Here is a 22296-nt window from a genome sequence, read left to right on the forward strand (position 1 = left end):
ACACCCTATAGGTGAAATTTATTATTGTCTAATTAATCATATTAATATGAATAAATAAAAACTAAAATGTATTTTTATTGTCTCCGTTTGTTTATTATTATGTCAAGAAGATATGTATTCATCGTGAATATCGTAATGTTTTTTCTTTTTTTTAGAAGTGAATAATTGAACCTTAGCAGCATTTAGTTGAACCAGACAGTTGTATATAGTAAAGTTCACTAATAGTCAAATGGTTGAACAGAATTAAGGACAAGACATCATGAGAAAATCCATTACTTGTATGTGTTATTATTATTTGGTACCGGTATGAAATACTTCAGAAATTAAAATGCGTTATTTAATGATGGTGATTACGTAAGGCGGAAAATAAAAAGCTTTAATTGGATCGCTTCTATAAACTTTGTACGGAAGAATGAATGTCCGGAAGATGTATGTATCCTGAAAGTTCAATAATTAATGTGTGTAAAAAGACAAAGTATATGTAAACATAACAGCTTGTGTAACCACATTTGTGCATTATTTGTGGATGAAGTATGACCTCACCTCAAACTCAAATTCAGACTTAAACATACCTATAATGAAACATGTTTTCTAGAATATATATTCCTGTATCTTTATTGACGCTTGTTGAATCTTATAATCCATTTGTCGCCGAACGTTATGGTAAGTTCTGCACTCCATTATTTAAGTATCACATAATAAAATAAATAAATCATGAGAAAGTAGCAGACTTGGTGTGATGTTTTCTAAAAAAACATAAACTGTCGTGTGTTTGACAGTTTCTCCATCATGTTGACCAAAAAAATCATCAATAAATTACTCCGCCGGCCATACTGTAGACATTAGAGATATGCTGAATGTATAACAAGCTACAAAAGTTTGTGTTTTGAACAGATCTGGTTTCACGGGGAAAAACTGCAAATCAGAGTTCAACGCATGGACCTAGTGTGGCAAACCAGCAGTTGATGGCCGTAAGGATGGAAACTATTGGGCTCATTCTTGTACCCATACAGGTAAGTAGGCCTAATCATGTCTTAAACGTAAGGTAACAGTTTAGGGACTACGATAAGTATGCAATGTACTTTCAACATCGTTTCCTTAATATGTAAAGTAAGACATTTGTAAACAATATCCCAGTATAATCTCTTATATTATTACGACCTATTATGCATTCGCAAAAGACGGGTTAATACAAACAGAACATAAGTTTTCCATCTTTTAAGCTCGGTTTCCATTAGCTAGGACATAACACAGGGAAGTAAGGGCAACGCCAGTGATATTACCAATCGCAAGCTGTCATTGGTCATTTCACTTGCACTGCGTCTACGTGGGGACCAAGCTTTCAAACATTATTTTACGTACTAGTGTAAATACTAATTATTTAAAAGTTTCTTTCACATTCGTTTACTTTATCTGCAATCAATTTAAGCAGCACACGAGACAAACCCTTGGTGGTATGTTGATCTCGGATCATCAAGACTTATTGCAAAGATCATCATATATAACAGAGTTGATTGTTGCGGTAAGAGTTTTATCAGTACATTATTTTGCTAATTCCTGTATTTATTTAAACAGGCAAAAAGATAATTATAATACTATGGAATCGTAAAAATCAATTGGAAACGTTTATGAAAAAAAAACACCTTTTACAGCGTTGCAACTAGTAGTAGGCCTAAGGCAAAACTAAAACTTCAACTCTTAACTAGTTGTTCTATTTTTTGTTTTAAGGAGAACGGTTAGATGGAGCTATTTTGGGTGTAGGAAACGACAAGGTATCGCCGTTTAGAGGAAATTCACATTGCGGGACATTAGTTATAGCCGATAATAGCCGGCGCATACAACGACTGTGCTTTTTAGAAGGCCAGTACATTAGTGTTTATATACCAAAAAAGGAGGCTCAGTCTTTTTCTATTTGTGAACTAGAAGCATACGTAGGTATGTACAGTATAATCTGAAATAATTAAATTCACAGAAAAATAATAATTAATTAATATTTTGTCACCGACATGGTTAATTTATGATTTGATTTAATTTCTGGTATTCTTCATTCGATGAAATTTGAAAAATTATTGGTTGCTTTACCGCTTTCCTGTTTATTGTAATAATAAAGGTCTTTGTGAATAATACACCAATAACGACATAGAAACATCATAAATATATAATATCTCTTTATATAATGTATTTAGAAATCCTTCCAAACAAAAAAAAAGCTAATTATTTTTTATTATGTTACAGATACACAGAAACCTTTTGTTATTTGTCCAGATGACATTGAGATAAATTCTGATGCTAATCAGAATTTAAATCCTATTACATGGCGAGATGCGGTGGCATTTGACAACACTGGTCATAAAAAGAATAGGCTTAAGTTACGCTTCCATGGTCATAATAGACTAGTAGCCACTTGCTCAAAGCCATCTGGTTCATTATTTGAAATTGGGTTCACCAAGATTTCTTGTTCTGCAACTGACCGAAGTGGAAATGAAGGCAATTGTTCGTTTGTTGTTCATGTCAAGGGTTAGACATTGCGTTTTTGTTTCATTGTTTAGGCCTAATATCTTAGGTTACTGGGAGTATTGTAGGTGTCACTACCAGATTCTTAGCATGTATTCCGCAGTAGGCCTATCATGGGAAAATTACGGCATCTCACGTGGTGCTTGTATTATGTAAGGTTATTACGGTCTATGATAACTACACTAGGTAAAACAACATCATATTAATATAGGGTATATATCTATTGTTTTCAAAGTCAAACTGAAGTAATCGTTATTTCCAATGAAACTTACTTAGCAAAATAATCATTTCTTTCATTTCTAAAACCAACTAAATTAGACATCAAAGAGCACGCTTTCACTTGTCCCGAACACATTACTGTGAAAAATGACGTTGACCAGTCTGAAGATCCTGTAACTTGGAATAAACCCACAGCGATCAACAAAGAACATAAACCTATACCAATCACATGTACGCATGCATCTGGATCAATCTTTGACGTTGGTTCAACTATTGTCACGTGTTCCTCAACAAGAGGTACTGACAAAGAAAGAAGTTGCTCATTTGTTGTACATGTCATAGGTCAGATATTTCTTTCAGGTAAGTCTCGTTGTTTTATTTACTCATAAGTGGTGTCCATTTATACGGCTGTAACTTGTGAAAAGTTAAATCACATTTCTTGTTCTTACAATACCTTTTTTTTTGTAGATGTCCCTATCGTGATGTGTCCTCAAAGCATCTCATTGTTCTCTGATAAATCTTTGCAACCAGTGACATGGAACAAGCCAAAGGTGGTGGACGATTTTGATAGCGATTTAGTGGCAACCTGCATACCTTTCTCTGGTGATTTCTTTGCACGTGGATCAACACAGGTTACATGTTCAGTGACCAATTCATTCGGAAACAATGGCAACTGTTCTTTTGTTGTTGATGTCACGAGTCTCAAGTCACCACAAGGTGAGAATTATTCTTGTCACTGCCTTCAATTATCGTATAAGAATTCCCTCTAAATTATATTACACGTGTAGGACTACAGTATAACAATATTGGAGAGTATATTATGTAGCGTGACTTTTTTTACAATTTAAATTTGTTAAAGCTTTATCTCAAGATGACGATGCGTCTGACATCGCACATGGGTACTTGGCAGCAGCTGTTACCGTTCTTAGTGTGATGGTGTTAGTATTGGTGCTAATACTTACCATCATAGCCAGGTTTGAGTAGACATACATAAAATAAATGAGTATTTGTATCGGCGGTAACATAAAAATGAAAACAATCCAAACCGATAGCCTATGCTAAAACACGTTTTTAACACCATGTCTCTTGCCGTGGCCCTTTGTGGGAAGTTGCAAATTAACTTGAAAATATCGTAAAAAAAAGATCAACAACGTACCCATATAATATAAATCGAATACGCCATATAATACACATATGATCTTTTGAATGGAATCACTGAATGGAGATAGCATAAATGCTGACGATGAAGAAAAAGAATGTTTGCCTTGCAAATTAAAATGAGTGGATAAAAGAAAGACAAAAAGAAAGAAAGAAAAATAGAGCACCATCAAATTAAAAAAAACCAAAATAACAAACAAAATCTTGTTGTTTTGCAGATACCATACACGTAAGAATAAAGCTGGAGGAATTAAAACGGAGGATAACAACGCTTCTTGGATTGTGTTGGAGTAACAAAACATCATGCGAAACATGTTACGTTTATTAGATCCCAATGCTTCGGAGAAATTAATTCGGATTAAAAAAAGATACGTTATTATATAGGCTTATTATATTGATAGAAAACACCTAGGAACACTATTTCTGTATTGTAACGTTTATTAATAGGCCATAACTTTTACAAAACAATAACTAAAAACTACTTTATTGCAACCAACTTATAAATGCTTTGGTTTTAATCGAAAATAAACATTACCTTATAAAATATTATGTCTTATTACATTTGATGTGCAATCATTGAGCGTGTTAGATTGATTCGTGAAAATGAAAGTGTTTTTTCTTTCTTAGAAATGACTTTATTATTACGTTATTTGACAGTACTTGAAACATTAGGCCTAGTGATGCGGCGTTTGCTAATATTTCCTAGTCGATCATATAGATCAAGGTAATATAAATTAATTAAATTGGTATTTCATTAACCATACCCAACCCAACAGTTCCAGCACCATTTATGATATTACGCTACTTATTATACCTGGATGACGTAAGACGGAAAAATGAAAGCTTCAATTGGTTGGCACGGAAGTAATATACGTTCATTGTTATCTTATTGAAAGTTCAGTACCAAAAATGTGTGTATAAAACAATAGGTAAGCCTGTAAATAAACATTCCATATTGCTGAAACTATATTTGTTGATAATTACTTAATGAAATAATGTTGTTAAGAATATATATTATCTTAACTTTATTGAAGCTTGTTGAATCGTTCGTCGACGAATAATTATTCTTATGGTAAGTTGTGCACTTGTGCTATTGATTTATTAATAAAACTAGGAACTCCCTCCCTGGTTCTCGGAATGAAGGTTTTAGAAGGACATTCTGGCCTGGACGTTTTCGGGCGGTTACCATTATTGAAATGCTTGATATTCATAAAACTAAACCTACTACTAACCTGTTTCACAGTGTCTTAGATGATTAATAGTATTTTAACGTATAGTGTTTATTGTTTGGTAGGGCCATTATAGGGTGGAGGTGGGGATGCGGAGTTAATTTGAGGAAGGTGCTTATTCGAGGGATACGTTTATTTTTTTAGTTTTAATAATATGGTAATATTTATAAATAAAAGCCTCTAGATATAAAAAGTGGTAAAAAAGAATAACAAATGCTTGGTAAATTGTAGACAACAGTCCGATGAAATATACTACAAATAGTATAATTGTGTTATAAATATTATACAATATTGTGTCTATAAATGTGGATGGGCGTTTATAATATTTATCGGCGATTCTTATTTTAAGTGACGTTTTATTGGCGAGGTGTTCCGGGCCTTTTTTCAAATAAATACCATCCTAATTGGTATAATTAATACATTATTCCGCGACACAGTGGGCCGTTTTGGCCAAAGATGGAAGATGTTTTAGACGGCTTGCAACATGGGCAGAAGTATCCCAGGGTCCTAATGGGACACAGATAGCGCACAGTATATGCATAAATCCTGGCAGCTTACTCACCAACTCGCCTATTGGAGTTTTACTCTATTTCAAACAAAAGCTCCTATCATCAGTTCTCCCAATGTAATTGTATTTGTGAGGGCGTGTGGCGCAGTGTTTTGGACGTTCGACTACTGATCGTGAGATCGAGGTTCGAATCCAATTCTCGCCGCATTGCTTGAATCCTTAGGCAAGATACTTTACTTACGTTTGCCTCTCCACCCAGGTGTATAAATATGAACCCGGTTAGATCAAAAAGACACAACTTTGCGCTGATTACTAGATGCATTATGACAGTATGTTTCCATACGTGTTTGATCCAAAAAATGACTGGGGTAATAATGTTCAGCGCTTAGAGGTTTCACAACATAAATCCAGGATATTATTATTATTATATACTTATTCCCCACAATATACTCCTATGCTTTATGAATATATTTACTTTGATCTTTATCAATGTACTCTACTGTACCGAAAATTAAAAAAAATAAATAAAATGGCTATCGCCACCAACGGCCAACTTAATTGAAACCAGGAAAGTTGCAAGGTGAACCCGAAAATTACTTACTACCGCTTAAAAATCTATGTTTAGCGGTATGTATCCAAGGCGAAGATTTGTCCTGAAACTTTTCCATTGTGCTCGCCTATGTCAGAATTAACCATAATTTATAATATATAAATATCAAATAAAAAAATTATGTGTTTACAGCGCTTTGACTGCTTCTTTTAGACGATATATTTCATTTCATTTATTTATTTCACTTTACAAATATATAAATATAAAGTGGAAGAGCCTAAAAGAAAGCAAAGCTTGTGGTGAATAGGCTCCTCAAAATATATAAAAGAAATTGTTTTGTTACTAAAGACGCAACGCAAGGACGTAGACGCAACGCAAGCGAGTTGACCAATGGCAAGCGGCAGTTTAAATAATTCATCGCTTGTGATTGGGCAAATCACTTAAGTTTGGCTTACGTCATTGCGTTGAGTCTTCAGAGGGATTTACATAACATCAATTCCATAATTATCAAAATAGCTGTCTCAACGACATGGCACTAAATATTTCGGTATAATAAGTAGAAAAAACTCAGTCTTCATTGTGTGGTGCTTGTGCCTCACAACCATTATTTGATTCAAGGTCCATTAAGCACACTTATGGATCCAATGTTAATGCCTGATAATGTTGTACATTGACCAAAAGAAAAGATATTTTCACACAGAGCTGCTGGTTACAGGACTAAGAAATGCAACACAGAGTTCAACGCACGGACCAGGTGTTGCAAATCGAGCAGTTGATGGCGGCAAAAACGAAAACTATTTGCTCATTCCTGCTCCCATACAATTAAGTAGGCCTAATCATACCTTAAACTAAGTAAAATTAGGTGATAATTATACAATGTAGGCCTACTTTCAAAATCATTCATTGAGACATACAGAAAGTAACAATACTGATGATAATAGGCCTAACACCTTTTAGCTTATTTGGATCCACTATATCAATGTACTCGTGTACGAAAAAGTATATTTCAAATGCGCTCAATGGCTGCACACCAAATGTACAATACGATACGATAGTATTTATTGTCATTTATTACAAGAAGGTACAAATAAAATTTGGTTGGTTGATTTACATTTCATATAAATACAATAACAAAGAAATTACAGAACAAATGTAATACGACATATTATTTTAAAACGATGTTTTAATTTTGGATTAAAACCAAAGGTTACATGATGTCTCTTTCAATTGCGTAAATATGCGACTTATGATTATTAATGATTAAAAAGTTCAATCCATCTCTTTATTTGCATTTTTTTAGCACATGAGACAAACCCTTGGTGGTATGTTGATCTCGGATCATCAAGACTTATTGCAAAGATTGTCATATATAATAGGGATGATTGTTGTGGTAAAAGCTTTAGCATTTTATTTTACAAATGTAAATCCTGCACGCATTTCAGGTCGGCAGCTCAAATTTTAAAAAAAGGAGACGGGATCCACCCGATTCTCAGTACTGAGATAGATTTATTTTATTATACATATGAATTTAATACAACCCCACTAACTGTGTTTCACATGTATATCCTAGTACCATACACCATAAACTAACATTTTATGATACAGTCACCGTGTGTGATACATATGCTGTATTACCAAAAATGATACAGGGCAAATATTGTAGAATATACAGCATTGAGAATCCGATACAGGATCATATCAGCTTGGAATTTGTTATGATTTACAATTTACTATTCTGTCTTTTAGAAGGTCAGTACGTTAGTGTTTACATACCAAAAATGGAAGCTCAGTCTTTTACTATTTGCGAACTAGAAGCATACATAGGTATTTATATTTTTAGACAATTTAATATACAGCACAGAAAAGTTCTTACTATAGGTCACTGACAATGTTAACCCGTAAAGCCGTCGATCCTATTAATATATAATTGCATAGAAGATGATGTGTAGGAAATTGTAAATAATTTTCTTGAAAAATAGTCATTAATCTCATATCGATAATTGGTTAACATCAAAATTCACTTATCAGATAAATTAAGGCAGTCTTTCAAAAATCCATCTATCACATACAGATACAGGGAGCCCTTATGTTTTTTTGTCCAAACGACATTGAGGTGAGCTCTGAAGTGGACCAGAACGTGAATGCTGCTTCATGGTATAGTCTTACGGTTATTGACAATTATTTCGTTGACAATCACATAGTAGCCACTTGCTCAAAGCCATCTGGTTCCATATTTGAAGTCGGGTTCACCAAGATTAATTGTTTGGCAACTGACCAAAGTGGAAATGAAGGCAATTGTTCGTTTGTAGTTCATGTCAGAGGTTAGATTTTGAGTTTTCTTTATTGTTGATATTGGAAGATAGTAGACCCTGCGCATACAAAATGGTGGATTAATTTAAATTCTTGCTGTCATTTTATCTATATAAAACATACATATCATTATAATAAAGGTCGACCGGAATGTTTTCATTCAAATTCAGCATGTTAATACTAGCCAAGTACTACTAAACAAGTTAAAACAACAAAGTCGAATACGGTACTAGTATGTAAAACGTTGTTTTCTAAAATCAAACGTAAGTACACTACGTCTACGCATTATATCGACACTTGTTTGTTTATGGCGATGTTTTACACTAATTTAAATTTCTACAGTAAACTAAATTTAGATGACAAAGGGCCTACCCTCACTTGTCCCGAACACATTACCGTGAACAATGACGTTGACCAATCTGAAAATCCTGTAACTTGGAACGAACCCACAGTAATCGAAAACGTACATAAAAATATATCAGCAACGTGTTCACATGCATCGGGATCAAATCTTTGACGTTGGTTCAACTAATTGTCACGTGTTCAGCAACAGACGGTACTGGAATGTAGGAAGTTGTTCGTTTGTTGTCCATGTCATAGGTCAGACATTCCGTTCAGGTAAACACTTAATTAAGATTGTTTAATTGACTGAAGTGGTATTTCCATTTAGAACCGAAACAGTACTTCAATCTCCAAACTGTTTCTCAACCTACAATCAGAACGTTTGATGGCAAAATGTTATGGGAGAAACCTACTGGGGTCTACCTATATCTATTTTCTATTACTTATAATATACGGTGCCTAATATAACATAGTTACATACAGACTTAAGATATGTGTACCTTATATTATTTTAAAATAAATGTTAGCAAGATCTTTTCTTCTGTAGATGTCCCTATCGTGATGTGTCCTCATAGCATCTCAACGTGCTCGGAAAAATCCTTGCAACCAGTGACATGGAATGATCCAAAGGTGATGAACGATTTTATATCGATTTAGTAGCAACCTGCATACCTTCATCTGGTGATCTCTTTTCACGTGGATCAACATTCAACACAAGTCACATGTTCAGTAACCAATTCATTTGGAAACAAAGGCAACTGTTTCTTTGAGCGAGCATAGTCAATGTTAATGAGTTCAACTACAATTATGCCTAAGCCTATGTCAGGGAAGAGTAAGATTAACTCTTCCCTGATTATGTAAACAAGATATCATGCTAACTTGTAAATAATAATAAGGTAAAAAGCCAATAGAAAAAGGTCAATGTAATAAGACACAATTCATTGTTATTTGGCACCGGAATAAAATCTCCAAACTGTGCCAGTACCAAGTATGTAATGACGTTGTTTAATAGATATACCGGTGATGACGTAACGCGGAATCTCCAATTGGAATTCTTTTACCTTGGCACGGAAGTAATATATATCTGACCATCTTGAAAGTTAAATATCAAGAAATGTGTGTATAAAAAATTGTGAGCCTATAAATAAGCATTAAATATATGCTGAAGACACATTGGTGGATAATTGTTACTTCACTTTACTTGCTTTTACTAAATTAATGAAACATGAAGTTTAGAATATATATTCTTGTAACTTTATTGTCTCTGGTTGAGTCTTTCTTATCCAGAAGCGGCACAAGTTCTTTCGGTAAGTTGTGCATCCGATTATTTAATAAAAATTGCTTGACTTAACTTTCTTAACGTTTTTTTAGTATCTGATACTTAAGGTCAAGGTGTCACATCCATGTTGATACAAATCCATCAAGCAAACGCGTAAATCCGCCTAGTGTAATATTAAGTATGATATTGTCAACTTGTATTGCCTTTCGATGTCTTTTCCATACAAAAAGACAACAACCCTACACAATTTGTTGGTTATCCGCTCTTGGCGGATAATTGGTTATCCGCTCTTGGCGGATAACCCCTTGTTATTGTCAGGATCTTTTTTTTTTTTTTTTTTTTTTTCGATATTCTTCTTTCTTTCCCCGAATTTTGTTCGCAGCGTATCTCTAATTCTTGCTGACATAACATTGCATAACTTTGTCATAAGATTGACCTATAACTTTAGATGTGCAGCCAAGCTTTTCGGTGATTTAGGAGTTGCGCAGCGTAAGTTACGCGCGATTTTATGAATTTCAATGATTGATCATAGATTAAAAACCAAAAGTCATTTTCTATTGAAACTTGGTAAAAATTTAAGTCATATTATGCGCAAACTTTCTATGGATTAAAAATGGCATGTTTTACATAAAGTTACGCGCGCACGCGCTTTCAAAATTTCAAAATGCGCAAAATTCATTTCTAATCATTTTTCTACGCGTTTCATGTCATTTTGAGCATTTCAAAATTTCCCACGCGTGCGCAAATTTTGTACGCGCGCGTGCGCACGTGGCGCAAAAACATCCCTTTTTTGCTTGATTTTTGTTTTTTCAGCCTTTTCTAGTAAATTTATCAATTTTCAATCAATTTCGACTTAAAATCACGTCACACGAGCTCGTAGAATTGGATAATTTGCGCGCGTTTTTGATGAAAAACTTCAAAAATTTGTCAAAATTAGACCTTTTTTTAAACAGTCATAAATTCTAAACTACATTGTGAACTTTTTTTAAATTACATATTCTGGAAGTAGATGAGTTTTATTTCTTGAATCATGCATTGATATGGCTAACCGGACATTGTGACGTCATCGTATGGGCACCCGAATATAAAATATAGGATTTTTTTCTCTTTCGTCATAGCTCGTCGAATTTATTAGAGCGCATCTCTACTTATCCGTCTTCAATTTCCCCCATTTCTTTATATTGTCTAAGTTCATCAATTATCTTTCACATGATTTGCCATTTGCAAAATTGTGATGACGTCATCATGTCCAAAAGCGTCAATTACTTTGGTCACTTATTTTCATCTATTCTGAACTGTATGTAGTAGGTATGTATAGTGTTATTTTGTATATACTTAGACGTGACACAAAATAGAGGGCACACTAACATTTTTTCAATGGCATAATCGTTTTTCTGCGCGCAATATTCTAACGTATGACGTGCACGTGGCTTTTGCGCTGCGGATAACCTAACTCGTCCATAGTGACGAGTTCAAGTCTAGTTTTTATTTAGAGCTGGTTTCACGATTTAAAAATGCAAATCAGAGTTCAACGCATGGACCGGGTGTTGCAAATCGAGCAGTTGATGGCGGTACAAATGGAAACTATTTTGCTCATTCTTGTTCTCATACATGTAAGTACTATAGTGAACATTAATTTATGAACAATTGTGTGATACCGACCGGGCTCAATCTCTTAAAAGAACACATATTGGACAAAAATCTATCAGTTTTACAGGAGTTAAGTTATGGAACAGCTTATTAAAAATTCTTTAAATTTATACTCATTTAAAAATTACTATCAAATATTTATTTGACGAAATGCCTAAAAAGATTTTATATTTTTAGATTACTTCCGATTTGTGTTCTTGTAATGCTAATCTTTCACTGTATTAGTCCTATTAATGTGCCTTTTAGTTTTGTAATTATAGTTAAGTTCCATTAGTAAATTGATCAACTTCAAACTTCAAACTTATTTCACTATTTACCATCTTCTTTTAAAGTAAATTATTCTTGTTGTTGTTATTGATAACTTCTTATTACTTACTGTTTTTAAGGGTCTCGGCTTAAAACTTTGTTTATTTAAGTTCCCTTTCCATAACTTTTTGATGACATATTTGTTCATAGTTTTATGGAATACATTGATTTTAATTGATTTGATTGATTGATTAAATGCGACTTTTATAATAAAATAACTTTAAAATTGCGTATTTTTTCTATTATATCATTAAGTACATGGACGGAAAAACCCGTGGTGGTATGTTGATCTCGGATCATCGACAACTATTTCAAAGATTGTCATATATAACAGAGATGACTGTTGTGGTAAGAGTTTTAGAATTTAGTTTTACTCATGTAATTATTTCTGTATTTATTTAAACGAAAACTAATTCAAAGATTGACATTATATTACAGATATTATATATTGTTTGAAGGTATGTATGGCGAAATCAAATGTTAATATAACGTTTGCGGTACACCACGTAGGCCTACATTTTAGAATTTAGTTTTTAATAACAAGACTAGTATAGTCAGTAGGCCTACATCAATTAAAAAAATAAGATCAACTAAACAAGTTGATGTACATGTTTTACTTGTAGAGGCAAAGGTCAAATTTCAGGTTTACCTTTACAATTATAACAAAACAATTGTTCGTTCAATTTTAAGGAGACCGGTTAGATGGAGCCGTTGTGAGTGTAGGCAATGACAATGTTTCACCTTTTAGAGGAAATTCCCAATGTGGATCCACAATACGTAGCAGCTCATTGTACAGCCGTCGCATAGAACTACGGTGCCAATCAGAAGGCCAGTACGTTAGTGTGTATGTACCAGGAACGGATGCCCTGTCTCTTTGTGAACTAGAAGCATACACAGGTGTGTACTATATAAAAACAAACAATTGATTGACAACACGAAAATAGTATTACAAACACAAGATCACAGATCAAAAAGATATATTAAAGAAGCTATTTGGATAAAAAAAACCATGACAACAACAAAGAAAGAATAAGGCACATACAAATGATAAAATATTTAACATCTGATAGTCCCTGAATTAGACTATTGGAGGGCAAACACAACACCCTTAGCAACCAACAACAAATAACCTGTCATTGCCCCAGCGAAACGTAACAATACGTCAAAATTTCGGCTTACTCAATTACAAGTAATTGATACTTATCTAATAATATTGAACTATTAGTGACGTGATTAACGGAAACATTTTATAGTAACTCATACATCTTTGCAGACATACAGGCTCCTGAGGTCTTGTGTCCAAGTGATATTGAGATAAGTTCTGATGTCAATCAGAATGTGCATCCTGTTAGGTGGCAACCTCCTATTGTTATTGACAACACCGCCCGTGTAGCCATTTGCTCAAAGCCATCTGGTTCCTTATTTGAAGTTGGGTTCACCAAGATTACTTGTTCTGCAACTGACCCAAGTGGAAATGAAGGCAATTGTTCGTTTGTAGTTAATGTCAAAGGTTAGTATTTAAGAATATTAGTCGCTTTACACAAGCACTGAAAGTTACCGGTAATCATTTCCTCTGTAAATGTGTAATTTCACTCCTTCCTGGTAAAACACTGCAATGACAACGATTTTCCACTAGACGAATTTGTTCTCGCGAATTGAAAGCGTCAGCTTATACGCATGCGTAGAGATGGATTTGGTAGATGGAAAATATATAGGCGTAAGGTTTTATAATTTTCGCACGTCATTACAATATTGGATACTCGACTAGACTGTTTTTTTTTAAAATTCAGATAAATAGCATCTAATCCTCTGGAGTGTGATTGCTAAACAATTATAATTATTATTAATTATTTTAAGAATGGTACTAATTCAGCATGCATTTATGACTATTTGGTTTTTTATATCTATAGGCCTACAGACAATTTGTTTGTGGCAAAAATGAGAAATATTAATATACCGTAAAAAAAATAAATTAGTAGATGCGTAGTAAAAACACTAAAAACCAACGTAAGTATGGTACTTGCACTTGCACTTGCTTGTGACGTTTTACAATATATTTTAAAACAATGTTTACAACATACTAAATTTAGATGTCAAAGAGCCTACTCTCACTTGTCCCGAACACATTACCGTGAACAATGACGTTGACCAGTCTGAAAATCCTGTAACTTGGAATAAACCCACAGTAATTGACAACGTACATAAAGATATATCAGCAACGACGTGTACACATGCATCGGGATCGATCTTTGATGTTGGTTCAACTATTGTCACGTGTTCAGCAACAGACCGTACTGGGAATGTAGGAAGTTGTTCATTTGTTGTCCATGTCATAGCTCAGATATTCCTGTCAGGTAAATTTTTAATAAAGGGTTTCCTTTACTCTACTACTATGGAGTGAGTGCAGAATCTGTTTGGGCTTTAGCCTATTCTCATTCCTGGTTATTTTTTTACATTGATGACTGAATAAATATTATTATTATTACAGTATTATTATTGTTATTACTCTATTATCATTGGTGTTACTTTTTAGAACCGGAACTGCACTCCATTCTACAAACTGTTTTTTAACCTACAATCAGATTGTTTTAACGTGATGGAAGACAACTGTGGAAGTTCCACTCTAAATTATCTTTTATAATACACTTAATTAAATCATACGTCCACTACCTGATATTTAAATCAAAAACTTCCTTTCTTTTGTAGATATACCTACCGTTATGTGTCCTCACAGCATCTCAGCGTGCTCGGATAAATCTTTGCAACCTGTGACATGGAACAATCCAACGGTGGTGGACGCCGTTGATATCGATTTAGTCGCAACCTGCATACCTTCATCTGGCGATCTCTTTGCACGTGGGTCAACACAGGTGATATGTTCAGTGACCAATTCATTTGGAAACAAAGGCAACTGTTCATTTTTAGTTGATGTTACAAGTCCCAAAGCACCACAGGGTATGTATACATATTTCTACATAAGTCCTTCTACGTCTACATCTAACCAACAGTCCGCTCTAAATTATAATCATACAGGACGTGTACAACATTCTTTGAGTGTATATATTTCATTTCATTTTTATTAATTACACTCTGTATGATACAAACAAAAATTGATAACAGAAAACGTGCATGTTCTATTCACTGCAATTAATATGTTTTTTTATTTATTATTAAGTTTAATAAAACATATAAGCTCACTGTAGTAATTCTCGTTGAGCATAGGGTTGTTTTGGTTTTTTCTAATAAACCAATCCTTCACTTTATACAGCCCGAAGCAAACTTACGATATATGAATTTTATCTTTTTCGTTGGCATTATACATCTTAACTTGTTTATAAACTTATCTTTAAAGCTTTAACACAAGATGATAATGCGTCTGACGTCACACGTGGCTACCTGATAGCAGCCGTTGCCGTTCTTAGTGTCATGGTATTAATCTTGGTATTAACAAACATCATCATAGCAAGGTTTGAGAAGTGATTTTCTTTCATTTACCAGAAATAAAAATATAGAGATAAATGACATGTAGATGTCAAAATCAATTATTAAAAAAAAAAAAAATTACGCAACTGAACTTGCAAGTAAAGGTAAATTATTTTACAGGAAATAAATTGAATGTATTAGAAAAAAAGACATTATTAAAGTAGACGTATGTAACTAAAAAAGCTATATGATGAACTAACTTACTACAATTTGAGTGGGAGTAGGCGATATACTATACAGCGATCTTGGCAGTAATTGTGGAACGAACATGGCACAGATGGAAAACATAAGAATGTTTTTTCTTGCAATTTCTAATGAATAATAAGTATTATCAAATTGAGCTGATTAAGCGGTAAAAGATACTGTTTTTGGTTCAACAAAAAAGTAAAACATTTCTAGATTTTTAATCAATACGCCTAAATATTTTATTTCAGATACTATAAACGCAAGTGTGACAGCTTAGCTGGAGGAATTATAATGAAAATGGAGGATAACAACGCTTCTTTTAATTAATAGAAGTACAAAAATACCACACATTTTACAAAACTATTATTTATGTAAACATTAAATAAAAAAGGTTATTTAGGCCTACTAACAGTAAGCCCAGAGGTATTCCAACTAGTTTTATGCCATTTTTTTCAAGGGAGGAATTTCAGACATTTAAAAGTTAAAATTACACTTTAGGAGGAGGTAAGCTCACTTGATAAACTACAGTGACAAAACAGAACCCCAACAATTCATGATCAACTTTAATTAAAAGATTAGAAAAAATGTTAAACATATATCATTATTATTGATAGATAGATAGATAGATCGACTAATGTACATTTAAGATAAGTGAGACAGTACACAAATGTAAAAATGTGTTCGACTTTTCAATCCTGTTTAAATATAGTTGTGAACAATGCTTTTTAAAATGTTACTATTATATTGTATATATTAAATTTAGGTAAAACTATAAATACATTTCTAAACCCTAACTAAATTGTTTTATTTAAACTATACAAATATACAATTTTAAAAAGTGCCTAAATTTAACCTTATTTTAGAATTTTAACACATATTTTGGTCCTTTTGTGTAGGCTTCACCGATCGGGATAGAATTGCTTCTTCTTATGTTTTAGAGAGTTTGGTTATTCTATTTGTATGTGTATTCTAAAAATAGATATTTTTCAACATCAGCAGCGTTATTTAAATTACATTATAAACATATATGAAACTATTCTTATTCTGTAGGACTACTTGTTGATACTCGAATGTTTCCCAGAAATCGGCCAGCTGATTCAAATACGGGGTCAGCAAATGTCCTTACACAGTGTGACCAACTCTTGCCTACCCAGTCAAGAGAAACTACCCACATCTTAAGACAAGGCATTACATACCAAATGTGACAAAACGTTAAAAATGCAAATTGAATTCCTGTAAGAACAACCAACAACAACATTCTATTAAAATTAAACTGTGTTGATTAGACATTGCACCAACCCGACGTTGGGCTGCCTTATACAAGCTTCGCTTTTTAGGAATCTTGCCCCTCTTATTTTAATCATTTTTACTGTTAATTTTTAATTTCTATGAAAGAAAAGAAGAGAAATAAATGTTACTTTGATTGATTGATTGATTGATTGATTGATTGACGTAATTCTACCGAATATTTATTTAAAGAATGTTAGAAAATGTGTGGAATAAATTCGCAAATTGGGCTCGAATCTACTATACTTCACTCATGAAGCAACAGGTTATGCACATACGAGATACTTTTTAGTTTAGTTGATTCAGGGGATTCAATTTAATTATTCAATTTTAATTATTCAATATTTAATTAAATAATTTCCCCGATTTTAAGAATTCACAAGTTGTTTTAGTATGGGGCTTAAACCTACTTCCTCTCAAAACTTTTAATTTCAACCAGTACATTAATATTTAAATGATACAGTACTTTACTCACTACTCACCCCAACACAATGAAAACGGTAAACTGCATACGGCTGTTATTATCTTATAACACCAAAGTTTTGACGAGGAAAATGTCAAGAAACTATATTCCCACACAAAATCAAATGAGTGCATGCCATCTGGTTCGGCAAATACGTCATCAAATCCCACCTAAAAGTTAATGAAAAATAATTTTTTATAGAAACAATAATCATTTGGTTGGTTAGCTATCATCAGTTCATATACGGAACTTGGTGTTGCTATATGTCCGTTAATGTATCACATCAGGCACAGAACATTGATTCTAAACCGCTCGGTGATATACTGAAATTTAATTAATTAATTTGAAACGATAAAGATGAGGAAATCTGTGAGAACCGAGATGCGAACCCGGAACCTTCTGCTTAATATGCAGATTTACTAACTATTAGACCACTGGGTCTTTCCTGGTATTGTTCAAACCCGATTGGATAGCGACTCTTCTGTGTGCTACGGCGGAACAGCACTTCTAGTCCCTCAATTGTACGCACGCGCATCAGAGATCAAATTGATACGCCCTCATCTTTCAGTATTTTATTCATGAAGCTGGATCTCCGAAGAGATACTTTTATATATATAAACACATCAGGCGCAGAACATTAATTCTAAACCGCCCGGTGATATACTGACATTTAATTGATTAATTTGAAACGATAATGATGAGGAAATCTGTGAGAATAAGAAAAAGTATATATTTATATTTAAAGTACAAGTACAAGTAAATATATAATTATATTTATTTACTTGTACTTGTATTTGAAATATTTCATGTAGGCCTTAACACGTCACGTCGAATAGCGATTTCCTCAAACTAAGTTGTGCCATAATAACCTGATAAAATAATACTTACTCGAACGTCGTCATTAACTTGATAGGGATCTCTCTCTGTCATGGTTGCCATCACGTTTTGGTTGTGCTTCTTTGGGCCCGTATCTTCCGTGTACGGAACAGTTAAGTCATGTTGTGATAGTCTTCGCCCAATTTCGGAATCAATCTTTTCACCGTTTGACATAATTGTTGGCTTTTACAAAAATAATTAATTAAAAATTAATTAGTTAGTTATGACGCGTAACGTGTGTGATGTGACACCACATAGAATGAAAATCGTTTCTAGGACATACCCATTAGATGTGACGGATTCGAACTTCGTAATTGTGTTTGATCTGATATTCCCTTTTAATATTAAAACAAAAAAACAAAATAGCCGAAAGCTGTCCGCCCCAAATTATAGTAAGCTATCTGACTAAAATCCTCAGTTGGGTGAGTTAGCTGTTTTATTCTCATTGGTAAATTCTTTCAAGAAGTATTTCCCTGTGTTGGTTTGCCGAAGTCTTTAGATGTTCCAAGGAAAGGCGATAAACAACAAGTTGGAATTTGTTGCAAAGGAAGGAAATTATTTACGTTTGGTAGCATCTCTATTTCTAAATTATAAAACAGTATATAGTAAGACTATTAGACTCCTTAAAACCCCTTAGTACCGAATTCATAGAGAGAGAGCCATTTCCCCTATACCATGTTCTTTTGTTCATCATACCATAATAATTTAATTCGAGTTCTCTATCCAAATGCTCATACTTATACGTGATACGTGTTTTTCAGTAGTAATTTCTAAAACGCAAGAATGAAAATGGGAATACATTTTCTTGATCTCTTTTCATTATATAAAGTTACTATAAACCCTAGTGTTATTATATTCCATAAACTATAGGTTGAGTTGAATGATTCATCATTCAATAATTCTAAATTAGACTTTCCTTATTCTATTGTCACTTATCCTGTTACTCTTGCGTCAGGATTTATTCCTCAATTGGAACTATTTATAATTGTACCTAATTAAGTTGTTATGATAATAATATCCTTACCTTTTTGCATTGTTCCCAAAAGTAATTAGACATATCCAAAATAATACATTTGTAAGCTATAACAACTTACACGAAACCTAAACATTTAAGCCTAACCTTGCAATGGCGGAACTGTATTATCCAATACTAAAACGACTTTGAATGTACATCTTGAACCCTGACCGTATGGTTATGGATATTCTTAGTAACATTTTTTTTGGTGCAACTAAAAAGAAACTTAATGAACCTCGTAATACCTCAGTGTAACTTCTGTAAGTACTTGCTGTATGCTTCATAATTTCGTTCAATTCACAAAACGCTGTTGAAATTATCCTATGCTGCGTTCGGTCGTATCTCCAGTCTACGCAGTTAACGAGTATGAAATCCTCTTAAGCAGACTAATAAAGACATTTCTTAGCTTAGACTAGACATGTTTTCCGTTCAAAAGCACAACCAGTTTTTGCAAAACAATTTCTTGTAGGCCTACGTATGCATATTGTTAATTAGCCATGACAACAACATAGTCAAGTCAAATAAATGTACGTTATAAAAACTAAGAGAACCATATTGGTATAGTTTGAAAATGTTAACAAGAAACGACACTTTTGGTCCAATTCCAGATTTAATTGATTCAGGAAATGAAACAATTGGCGGAAACGCACATATGCTAATGTTGATGGATTTTTAACTTTATTACATTTAGAAATATTTTTTTTAAAATTTACATTATTTAAAATTATTTATATTAAAATTATGTAATGATCTATGATTTAAGGTTGACCCTCATTTCTTCTAAACATCCTACTTCTCTTCTGAAATCGAAATTTTTCTTTCTAAAACCAAAATTGTCCTCTAAAATCGAAATTTTCTTCTAAAATCTAACCTTTAGGCCTAATCATCTATAATTAACCTAAGTTTCTTCTAATTGACAACATCTACATATTTTTATCGACCTATCCTGCTTTTTTTTTCTAAAATAGTCTTCATCTTCTTCAATCCGACATCATTCCTTCATTTCATTAATTTTAAATGAAGTTATAAAACTATTATTATGCCTATATTTATGTGTTTAATTTGCATCTAAATTGTGTCCATACCGTATTATAATGAAGACATGCTTGTTCGTAGATAGGTCCTTCCTCCGTACGTTTAAAATCCATAAAATCTGCAAATACAATTTAACATCATAATTTAAAAATGGTGTGATCATTATAATGTTTATAGGCCTAGTTCAAATAGTAGTTTGACATTGAGTGAATGTGCTATTTTAAGATATAGATATATCGCTAGATTCTCACTTCCTGTAGAAACTCATACAAATTACAAAAAAAAAAATCCTATTAAATCAGTTTGTACTGCAGTATTCTAGCACACAAGGTAGGCAATCACTGCAGTAAAAGTATCACTGCTAAATACATTGTAAGCAAGTAACATGTCCATTTTTATGTTCTCAGAAAGTTCATTAGGCTTAATTGTTGACAGTTATATCCGCCAAGTTCACTCTGTTTGAAATTAGTCATAATTAGTTTAATTACAGAATGCGGACATGAAACGTGAAAAAGTGAACAACTTCAACGTTAAAATCATATTATTATCATTAAATTCTAAAGCTCAGAACATGGAAATAAATAGTAAAAGTAAATAAAATAAAATTATCAGTCTCCCACCAAAACAAACTAGTCTAGCATGAAACCCGCCGTACATGCAGTCTGTATGACTATACTTAATTGAAATTAATTAATCGTTTTAAAAATTACATAGAAATACAGAACAATAGAAAGTGAACTTTGAATTTCCTTTTTAATATTAATAAATATTTATATTATATCAATTTTAAATAATTAAAATAATAAAAATGTTGATTGACAGTTAAAACAAAAATTGGCAAAGAAAAATAAAACTTGAATTAGTAAATCAAACTTAAAGAAATTAATAAAGAAAGAAAAGGAGAATTTAGGCATAAGATTTTGATAACGAAGGAAGAAGGAAGGCAATTCTAAAGTTTACAAATTCTAGATATAGATCTAGAGATTGGAAACAGTTCAAGCAATACACTTACATTCACAGGAAAGCACACTCAGTCTATTCTGAGCCACACCATACACATTATGATTAAGTTTCCACAAAATACAAACTAATTTAGGCCTATAAATAGAATATGGCAAAACGAAAATTCTAGTATATGTGCATTCCTATAACCCAATTTATGTCCTTTAAATCGACTTAAAACGCCTTACTTACCTACCTATATTCTAGGCCTATTTCTCCCAAAAAGTTAGATGCTGCAAGCTTTTCTGTGTATACATTATTAACTATGCATAAATCGTAAGGCTTGGCATTACACATATATATCCAATTTAAATACCTTGGCCCTCTAACAGCAAAGATCACTGTACTATTTGACGCACTGATGACACTTCCTGAAATTTTTGAAGTAACCGAAAAATATTAATTCAATGTTACGGTGCCAACAATTATGCATGCTAACGCGTCAATATAGATAATATTTAAACATAAAAGATACTGCAATTTTATTAGTATTATTGGCTTTTGGAATGAGTATTTATCGTGAATAAATTATCAGGAAATCTTTGTGTGTGGGGAATTGTGGTTCAGGACTATCAATTAATTTTATGAAGCTCTACTTCCAACAAATATTTAAAACAGGACGGATCGAGAGTACACACGTAGTGGTGCGCTAGCTCCCTTCACCCCTCCCCCAAATGAAATTAAACACCTTTTTCATAATATGTCTAGAGTATAGCATATTATCTGTACGGAATGTACAAGTGAAAACGGCAAAGGAAGTCTTCTAATATATAGTTTCAAAAATCCTGGATTCCTCCTGGAAAATACATTGGAATCTGGTCTAAAGATGACAACACATATTTTCATTTACTCCTTATAATTGTTATGATTATGTCATAATGAGA

At 32.9% G+C, this 22296-nt stretch overlaps 2 protein-coding genes across 2 annotated transcripts; one reads left to right on the top strand and one right to left on the bottom strand.

The window, feature by feature from the left end:
- The first annotated feature begins 8488 nt into the window (after positions 1–8488).
- Positions 8489–16109, top strand: LOC140052729 (sushi, von Willebrand factor type A, EGF and pentraxin domain-containing protein 1-like). Its single transcript, XM_072098425.1, has 11 exons — positions 8489–8720; positions 8831–9106; positions 9378–10137; positions 11603–11722; positions 12321–12413; positions 12756–12962; positions 13339–13575; positions 14156–14419; positions 14772–15020; positions 15418–15532; positions 15983–16109. Exons 3-11 carry the CDS (start codon positions 10056–10058, stop codon positions 16059–16061), a joined length of 1446 nt encoding a protein of 481 aa, XP_071954526.1. The 5' UTR covers positions 8489–8720; positions 8831–9106; positions 9378–10055; the 3' UTR covers positions 16062–16109.
- LOC140052730 (caveolin-1-like) lies at positions 15526–21495 on the bottom strand. Its single transcript, XM_072098426.1, has 5 exons — positions 21423–21495; positions 20461–20528; positions 18373–18543; positions 17504–17654; positions 15526–16967 (listed from the first exon to the last, which is right to left on the bottom strand). Exons 2-5 carry the CDS (start codon positions 20521–20523, stop codon positions 16774–16776), a joined length of 579 nt encoding a protein of 192 aa, XP_071954527.1. The 5' UTR covers positions 20524–20528; positions 21423–21495; the 3' UTR covers positions 15526–16773.
- Positions 21496–22296: the final 801 nt, after the last annotated feature.

Source organism: Antedon mediterranea, chromosome 6, assembly GCF_964355755.1.
Source record: "Antedon mediterranea chromosome 6, ecAntMedi1.1, whole genome shotgun sequence".
NCBI lineage: Eukaryota > Metazoa > Echinodermata > Crinoidea > Comatulida > Antedonidae > Antedon > Antedon mediterranea.